Here is a 9,671-nt window from a genome sequence, read left to right as displayed (position 1 = left end):
ACCTCACAGCCTGGCCAATCCAGAGGTGCTACGGTCCTGAGCACACTGGAATACCCCTCTGAAATGACAAACTCATCCTGAAGCAGCTAAGGAACTTACTTTATAGGAAACACAGAAGCAGAGAACTACGGAATTGAAATCAGAACCAGCTGGGATTTGGAGCAACATCAGAACACAAAAACTTTGTGCTTCTGCTTCTCAAATGCTGCCTTCTTGCTGTGGGCCTTGTAATAGTCTTTCCCAGTATTTTGCTTTCTGGGGAATAGTCATAATGGGTTTGCAAAGATGATGTTTACTGTTTATGTTTGTACCCTGCTGATTCACTTTGTAACAGCTCCTTACACATAAGCCGGCAGCTCCAGCACTCGGCTTCCAACATTTTCTGCGCTTTTTAGACTGGAACTGTTCTGTAGCCTTACTCAAAGGGAAATGAGAGTCCTTATGACCCAAGAGATAGACAACAGTGTCTCCCAGCATGCATAACGAAGTCTTTATTCAACAAGAGAGAGTAAAAAGAGAACAGCCTAAGTGAACAAGCAGAAACACGGAGCAGAAGGCCCCATGCAGCTCTTCAGGTTCTGTATCAGGGAAGAGTAGTTGTTCTCCAGGCCAGATCTGAAGAAGATAGGATCAATATCAGAAGCAAAGTCCTCTGCTCTGACTGAACAGAGAAGTACCTGTGTCTGGGAGACACGGCCGCTAGCAGCTCCCCACAAGCCACCCAGCACTAACAAAGCTCAAGGAAGGGCCTCACAACCCTTATCTCCCTGCATATAGTGTGTTGGAAGTCCTAGAAGGAATTCAGGTGGCTGCAGAAGGAACGATGCTGGTAACTGCTGTTCCCTGGGTCTGGTTCATCTCAGCTCATCTCTGATACGGATGCATTGAGGCAGATTTGATGTTTGTTTTTATGCCACTCGGCATTTTTCCTGGAGAGAGAAAAAAGAAAAAGTGCAAAATCAGACCCGTGAGAGGACACCAGCTCAGGAGGATGCAAGACTCATAGCAAACCTGTCTGGCCTTTTCCTGTTCCACTCTGGGTACCACACTGGGCTTACCTGCTACAGCATATTCCAGCTTCCCACCTAACACAGTCACTCTCTTCTACAAATTGGCTTTTTTTGCTGTTGGGAAATCTCCTTGACAAGGGAGTGGAACATCTCCCTTATGAGGAAAGGCTGAAGGAGCTGGGTCTCTTTAGCTTGGAGAAGAGGAGGCTGAGGGGTGACCTCATAAATGTTTATAAATATGTCAAGGGGGAGTGTCAGGAGGACGGTGCCAGCCTCTTTTAAGCGACGTCCAATGACAGGACAAGGGGCAACGGGTACAAGCTGGAACACAGAAGGTTCCACAAAAATATTAAAAAAACTTTTTCACTGTGAGGGTGGCAGAGCCCTGGCACAGGCTGCCCAGGGAGGGTGTGGAGTCTCCTTCTCTGGAGACATTCAAAACCCACCTGGACGTGTTCCTGTGTGATCTACTGTAGGTGATCCTGCTCTGGCAGGGGGCTGGACTAGATGATCTTCTGAGGTCCCTTCCAACCCTTAACAATCTGTGATTCTGTGATTTTGTAATTCCTGTGTCCTCCTGCTATCCCCTCAAAGTCTGTCCTTGTTCCACCTTAAACAAGCCCTTTTCTTTGTACGGAGGCTCTTACAGGAGCGTGGGACTTGTTCAGTCTCACAGAAGTTGCTGGCAGCAGCACTCACAGAAGTACCTGGACTGAACTCCACTTCCATTTCAGAGATGCAGATACAAGAGGCTGTATCCTCTTCCATGTAAGCATTATTTATAATCAGGGTCTATATTTAAAATACTAAGCCTCTCTCAGATCTCTTAATTTCTCTTAACTATATCCACGTCTTGGGCATTATTACTCTTTGCTGATACCAATCACACATGGGAGCGTGTTCAAAGACTTTGTACCAGCAGCTTACGGTAAGTGTACAGTGCTATGGGCACTATCAAAAGCAGGATAGTGGGACTGACCTTTGGTGAAACCCAGTGTAGCTGCTCTTATCAAAAGGGAACTTCCCAGTAACACAGGCTGGACAAGTGCTCTTGTTAGCAGTGCACTCTGCTTCATGTACAGAAGCGACTGTCTTCCCACCCAGCAGTGTTTGTGGGTAGGCAGCCAGAAACAGGGGCCTTCTTTGTTTCCAAATCACAGTGGAAATGACTTTCTAAGCCTTATATAAATACATAATTAATGTAGGATTAATATTCTTGCTCAAGTTGCTTTCTAAACAACAGTTATTATACCAGCAAGAAAACACCAGTTAGGATGTCTGATATCCGATATCTCAATTACCATAAGAATGACAGTACAGGATTAGGCCTGTAGGTCCTCCAGGCCAAACTCACTCCTGACAGAAATCTAAGGAAGAACACCAGAACAGGGCAAGCCAGTGACACCTCTGCAGAATGTCCCCCAAGCTTCTAACATACTGTGGCTCAGAGACTTGAAGTCAGAGATGGTATCTTCAGGACTAGCTGTTGACTGATTTTTCACCTCATATAAACTTCATCTGTGTATCACACACGTGACAATGTGCTCTGCACTGTGATTATTTGGTATTCAGAAAAGTATCTCCCATTTGTTCTCAATTTACAAGCTGATACTTTCATTGGTGCACTTTCACTGATCCTCCCATATCATGGGAAATGGTCAATAACTTCCCCATTCACCTGCTGTATACAGTTTGGGATTTTATAGGCTTCCGTACTTTCTTCTCCTTACCCCAAAGCTATACTCAGTAGCAGGCAAGAGATCAGAATTGTACATAATATTGCAGGTGTGGGCGCCCAGTGGATTTATAAAATGGTCTAATGAGATCCTCTGTTTCTCTGTTCTTTTTCTAGTAATTCCTAACATTTGGTTTTCATTTTTATGCCAACTGAACATCCAGTTAGTGTCTTTACAGAAATATTATATCAGGTATTTATTTCCCAAATACCAGTAACTAGGTTAGAGTCCACGTGCTGGACATGTAAAGTCAAATTACTATGCCTATGTGTTTCATTTTATATTTAATACAAATGTAATCTACTATTATTTACTGAAGTCACTTGGTATAAGAAATTCTTCTGTGACTCTTTACAGATGGCTTTTGTTTTTTTCTTGCCTTAGGTAACTCACTGTCAAACTTTTCCACTTTATTGCCTACCCAGGATTTAAATTTGACAGCAAAACCCCCAGCATAGATCCCTGCAAAACTACTTTGTGATCTCCCTCCGTATTGATTCCTGTGTTCACGAAGTCTGTTATTAAAGTGGTATTGCAGTGAGAGTTACGAAGCTGAAGCGAGATGGCTGGGATCCATTCCAAATTCTTGAACGAATTTTGAGCAGGTATGACTCTAGTCGTACAACCTGACCCATGTTATGAAGGCCAGAAAGGAATCTCTTACTCGATTATATCTAAAAGGTGACATGGGAAGAACCGCTACATCTGCATATGTCTTGCTCCCTGAATTTCAGCTGTTCTCAGATAGGCAATTTATTTACCTGTCTGTCCCGCTTGTGCCATCTGCACTCCTGCTAGCATTGGTTGCTGCTGAGCTGGTGCCCCTGACATGGGGACTTGCTGCATGCCTGAAGCACCTGCAATGATGGCACCAGCTCCTGGTTGGCCTGACTGGACAGATCCGCCAGAGCCAGGGGGCCTCCGGTTTGACAGTCCTTTCCCAAAGGCCACAGCTGCTACCAGGGCATTGGTATCCGCAGGGTTGAAAGTCTGCTTGTTCTGCCTTAAACCTGTAGGAAAAGAAGTGATTTTGGAGCATTTTAGCGATAAAGTCTAAAAAGTAGCACAGCTGTTCCTGAATTTACTTCTCTGTATTGCATTTTGGTAAACGTAATAGAGATGAGCTTCTAACAAGCTGGCCTACAAAAGTCTCATCAGGGTTAAGGAGGCTGCAAAACCCAGGGACTGTGGTGATCATCCAAGAGCTTGTTGGATCATGGCCTGCCCTAGGTGATCCTGCTCTGTCGGAGGGGTACTAGATGATCTCTTCCAAGTCCTTTCATTCTATGATTCTATAATTCTATGATTCTCCACCAAGAGCAGGAAATACACTGCTCAGGGAAGGAGGACGGGGAGCCAATTCCTCCATGCTGATAAGAATGTTCCCACTAAAGGCTCTTCCATGCTGAACCCTATGGCAGGTATCAAGCACTGTGTTTTAGATACACAATGTCAACATGCCCTTTTGGAGGCACACCAGCAGCATGGTGTCTGCAAGTTTTTTTGCCACACACCTGCCCAGTTACACTGTTAATCCCAGAAACCAGACAGAACCTGTGTTTGGGTCCTTGCTTACACTGTGTGTGTGTCAAAGATGACAGAAAAAACCCCAATACTATCTCTGAGAGTTGTGCATAGCGCTCCCAGAAATATTGAACAGCTGATGGCAGAGACGAGTTAAAATAAAGATGTCTAGCATCAGAATCAGAACCAGAAAAAGTTGACCTTGAGTCTGAAGCAGCCATTATCCAGAGGATATTACAAAAAAACCCGCCAACAAACATCCCGTGGATTCATTCAGAACATGGGCAAGGGGTTTTCCATTCACTGCCACTGCATTTTCACAGCTATTTTTATTAATCCGTGTTGATTAGGATATTTTCTTGGTAAATACTTACACCTCCTCCAAAGAGGATATCACAAAGGATTGGAATTACCTTCCTGCCAGGCACAGGTCACACAAGCAGGACACACTGCACCCATTGGACCTCCTTCCAAACAGGGGCTCCAGGACAGCCAAACTTGCATCTTCTGGAACGCTTTTGTCTATGCTGCTCACCTGCATTTCCCATGCTTCAGGCTGATTTGTCTATTCTGCCATTACGCTCTCAAGTGCTTAGACCCTCTACCCCACTTCCACCTCAGTGACATACCTCCACTTTCAGATTCACGCTCCTCCTTACTGATTTTCTCCAGCAGATTTGAGCACATTTTGTTCAGACTTTGGATCTGTTTCTGCAAAACAAAAACCATCAGAAACTGCCAGAATACCCACAATTCAGTACCAGTCAGCAAGGTAAACGAACAAGCTTTCTCTTCGCAGGGTCTGCGTAACCAAACATGAACATCTTGGTAGCAAAGCCTCGAAAGCCCAGTGCTAGTGCATGCAGGAGGGCACTATGGGGATGGGACAGGCTTTGCCTTTCTCTAGCTGGTCTGTTGGCACCTTTCCTGAACAGCCAGCGGGCTGGATACCCTTGTTCTGTGAAACTGGAGGAAACCAAAACACAGCTAGGGTCAGCTGGAAAAATCTCAGACAGAAAAAGACATGGCAAAAAAGAAAAGGGGTGAAGGAAGCAGAGTCAAAGGCCACCCTGTGCCCTAGGACTAAGAGGCAGAAATATTAATCTCTCCTCCCCTTACCTGTGCCACATCAGGGCTAATTCGAGCTGCATCTGTGATCAGCTGCTTCTCCTGCTCCTCCACCTCCGGGTCAGGCTTAGTTCGAAGATGATCAGGCACTACCTCATGGCTGAATACCGGCACACGTCCCTCTGTCTGCCGCTGCAATAGTTGGACAAACCACGCTCAGAACCTTCTCCTTGTCCAGGCCAGCACTCAGATTGCTCAAGACTAGAGCACAGGCCATGGTGCCAGAACAAGGCACCAACGTGCTGTGGGGTGATCTGGAGAGCCGTAGGAAGTTTCAACGATTTTTCTAGGAATTTGCACTGTGCCTGGTTAGTCATAGAGCAACCCTCCAGCATGGCCATGATCAGTTGAAACGTTTTCTCACTCAAGCAGAGAATGAATATTGCCAGTTCACGCCAGAAGTTCTGTAACACACCCCATGTTGGTCAGATGACAAACAGTGCAAATCCAGATGTAGATGTCTGACAGGCAGTCGGTTACCGCACAGTTATGGCAGAAAGCCAGGAGCCTGCAAACTTCCCAGTTACACAACAAGACACTATCCCTTTCAGTTGCAACATCATGAAAATAACATATTTATGAACAGTAACACCTCCTGTGAAGTGTATCCAGTGCAAGTGTTTGTAGGTGAAAGTCCCGCAGCAAAGCAACTCCCAGGCAGAACTACTCATCATCTTCTCTTTCTCTACACCCAGAGCTAAGAAATGCCAAGCACAAGGAATGGCAAGTTGGAGCAGACACACAAGCACTTTCTGATACTCCAGGGCCAACACTCGGAAGGAATTTTCTTACCATGATCTCCTCATCACGGTCTGGAGACAGCACTAGGGGTATGATAACCTGGTTTCTCAATAGTGGGGTCTTCTCATGCTTTAGCACTTTATTCAAGGTGTTCAGCTGCCCTGAGAGCAACGCAAAGCTGTCCAGAACTGACGGCCTGGGAAAGCAAACAGAGAGGACAGAATATGGAAAAGGATGGCAGAGATCGCTGTTTTCTCCACTCAGATGGTTGAGAAGTGAGGAAATAACGGTATTACTCCTCCAATCAGTCTACTCCAGACAGCAAGCAGTAAAACCTAGGGCTGAATGTGCAGGTGTGGACAAATCCCAGGCCCTCCTGCACGTAGCTCAAATGCTGCAAAAAGCTCAGGGACATCACCAGCAGTACTGCTGGAAGTGGCAGTTGTTTGGGATTTCAGAAAAATACACAGAAGCAATGCTTTCCTTATCACTAACTCTCCCAGGGCAATCCTAAAGCAAGGTCTGAGAAACAATTTAACTCCTAAGCAGGACAGCCAGGAGAGACAATACTTATAGCTTGGTTGTCCAGACTAAGCAATAATGAAACAAAATAATTGATAATCTTGTCAAAGAGGTCCTCTTGCTCTCTCTGGGCGATTAATCACCTCTCTTGTCCTCTGCAACATTAACTATAAATGGTAACTGCCTGTGAAGCTTTGTTGCACTGTCTTAAGATACTGTACAGTTTATTAAGTTCTAGCTATAACATCTTTATGCTCCATCAGGAAGAGAATGCCACCTTGAAGTCTCTCAGACTGTCTGCTAAAACATGCAGAACTAGCAAAACACAAGAGCTCGGTTTATACTAGAACTAGAAAAAGCCAGGGAAGTCAAGAAACGTAGAAAGAACCATCGCTCATTTTATAATCTATGTCTCTTAGATATTTTGTCCAAGCTTCGTCACTGCAAGTCTAGTTCTCATAAAGTGTCTAAATTGAAAAGTGTTAGCATGGCTCTACTATTATACAGCATGAAAACAATGGATTTCAACTGGTTTTCTGGTGTGTAGTGGTTCCTCCAGCAGAAATATGAAAAGCAAATTTAAACTTACTGACAATAGGGTAATGTTTTTTAATTACACTTTGTGGTCCTTTGAGCCGAGTCTGGAACAGCTTCAGCAGTGACTGACACATGGCCCCAGCTCTGTGAGACCCCTTACCACGTGAGTCGGTCGTACTCGTTCTCCAGCTTGTAGATAAAACTGACCAAGGAGTTCTTGAGGTCAGCCACCTGACTGATGAGTGCCTCCAGAGTCAGCTCCAGCTGCTTCTCCTCTCTCTAAAATAAGGCAAGAAAGACAAGGCATGAGGACAAAACACCTTCCCAAGGTGTTGTAGGTCCAGACACACGCATGTGTCCAATCTCTGCTACAGAGAGCCTCGTCTTCAGGGGAAGCAAACAGAGACTTTAGAGATAAAAATCTTGTGGTTTCACACTGGTTTCCCTTGGGTTGGAACAGTAAGGTAAGAGACTTGTGTCTGAGACAAACCCTTGGCTAGCTGTTCTGTTTAAGACCTAGATGAGTGTAGTGAAGACATTATCATTTACATCTGCTTTTTGCTACGTCAGGCAAAGTCATCCGAGTTAGCTCATGCCACCTTTGTAAGCCATTTCAGCTAAGCCAGCTCACAGTAGATTAGCATTTCCTCAGCCTTTTCTGACAGCAGATGTGAGCGCAGTGATGTCTTCATCCAGAACGGCCCTTTGCAAAATGCATATCAGGCCCATGGCCTAAAGATTCCAGTTTCTGCTCCTCACATCATTCTTTACTTTCTTTCCACTCGAGTGTCACTTCCAGCTGATAAAGAAACTGGCAGCTCCTACTCCACTTGTGCCTTACTGGCTGCAGGAGGCCCTGCCGCGACTGAGACTGCACATACTGGTCACACACACACACATCACGTCCTGCCTTCTGCTCTGCGTCACATTGTTTAAACAACCTCCGGCTCAGGGAGGACGGTGACAGAGGAAGCGTTAGGATGGGGGATCTGTTGCCGAAGACACCAAGGCATACCCTTAACTCTTGCAAAAACCCTCTAGAACCTTATCTAGTCTAACTTGCGTGTACTACAGTATTGTGCAAATTGTAATTACAGTCCCAATCATAATGAACTGCCCATGTAAGTCGAGAACTGTACAATAATAATCCATGAGGAGGGTGGGACAAAAGAATCAAATAATAGAAAGGGAATGCTGATAGGGAAAGCAGATAGAGTGACTCAGGCTGTTGGCATACTTTTACTGGGTTTGTTGTTCTGTTTAAATACACTAGACCAGTGTGAGCTTCACTGGAGGCATTATCAGGTATCTTCCATGTTCACGAGAACACAAAATTATTCTATTTTATTTATAGTCTGACAAGACTATAAAGGCTCTTTTTTAGTAATCACTTAACTACCTTAGAAGAAACAGCTGGGTCAGCTTTGCTAAAATTTGATCCCCAGTCCACAGAGTGGATTCACAGAGAGGTTCCACCTCGAAACAAAAGCGCTCTCCTCCGTCTTGTGATAAGACTAGTGAGTTTCTGGGCCGTTAAGAAATAAGCGTACAACTGTTTGTGTGCACTGTGTTTGTGCAAGAAGATTAACTAACACCTGTTTTACGAGTTGGGCTGGTAGCCAGCGTTTTACTGCAGGGGTGCCAGGCGTATGCACCCACGACAATTCATCTGGCTGCCTGCCTAGGCTTAGCCAAGGAGCCCTCAAGAAGATGAATAAAATCCTATCGCACATGCACTCGGTGCCTCCTCCTTTCGCAGGCTGTCTCCAAAGCCATTAAGGGCTGGAAGCAGATGTAAGCACTGCAAAGCAGGCATGCAATAAAACCAACCGGTGTTTCCAAGGAACGCTGTGCTTCCTGCAGGCGTCTGCTATATTCAAGTGGTGCTTTAAGGAGTTAGCAATAGTGAATTGCCCCCGAGGGAGTCATGATAGGACTTATGGGAGTGGTTACTGAAGGACCTCCTGATACAGAGCAGTTGAGAAGTAAAGGTAAAATCCAGAGCAGGTAAATGCAAAGTGACACACGTGGCAAAACAAAGAGGTGGAAAAAAGTAATCCTTACTTTCTGTACACAATGCCATTCTCTGAGCTGATAATACCATCATTCAGAAACAAGATCTCAGGATTATCTGAGGGTAACCCATGAAAATATCTGCCCAAGGCTCAAGAAGCAGTTAAGGAAGTAAAAGCAGTAACAGGATTTATTAGGAAAGCAACAGAAAACCAAGCATCATTATGTCAACATGCATGCTTCATTTGCACCTCGAGTATTATGTGTCACTCTTGTCCCTCCAACTGGAAAGGGATGTAGTAGGAATATATATAAATAAAGGCAACAACAACGATAAAGAATATTCATCAGTTCCATAGATACTGCAGTTAAAAACAGAAAAGAGGCCAGTACATGCAAGCAGCTGAAATGAGGAGAGACAATATAAGAAACCTTAGAGATGAGGAACTGCAGGACAATC

General features: G+C 44.9%; 1 protein-coding gene across 1 annotated transcript; it reads right to left on the bottom strand.

Annotated features, from left to right (window-relative positions):
• Nucleotides 1-476: 476 nt before the first annotated feature.
• Nucleotides 477-7,473, bottom strand: MED8 (mediator complex subunit 8). The gene is made up of 6 exons (XM_009864774.1): nt 7,359-7,473; nt 6,191-6,335; nt 5,390-5,530; nt 4,900-4,981; nt 3,508-3,756; nt 477-929 (listed from the first exon to the last, which is right to left on the bottom strand). Exons 2-6 carry the CDS (start codon nt 6,191-6,193, stop codon nt 865-867), a joined length of 540 nt encoding a protein of 179 aa, XP_009863076.1. The 5' UTR covers nt 6,194-6,335; nt 7,359-7,473; the 3' UTR covers nt 477-864.
• Between the last annotated feature and the right edge of the window lie 2,198 nt (nt 7,474-9,671).

The sequence above is a fragment of the Apaloderma vittatum genome, unplaced genomic scaffold (assembly GCF_000703405.1).
Source record: "Apaloderma vittatum isolate BGI_N311 unplaced genomic scaffold, ASM70340v1 scaffold44782, whole genome shotgun sequence".
Classification (NCBI taxonomy): Eukaryota; Metazoa; Chordata; class Aves; order Trogoniformes; family Trogonidae; genus Apaloderma; species Apaloderma vittatum.
The sequence above is the reverse complement of the archived record's forward strand: the minus strand, read 5'-3'. Positions and strand labels throughout refer to the sequence as shown.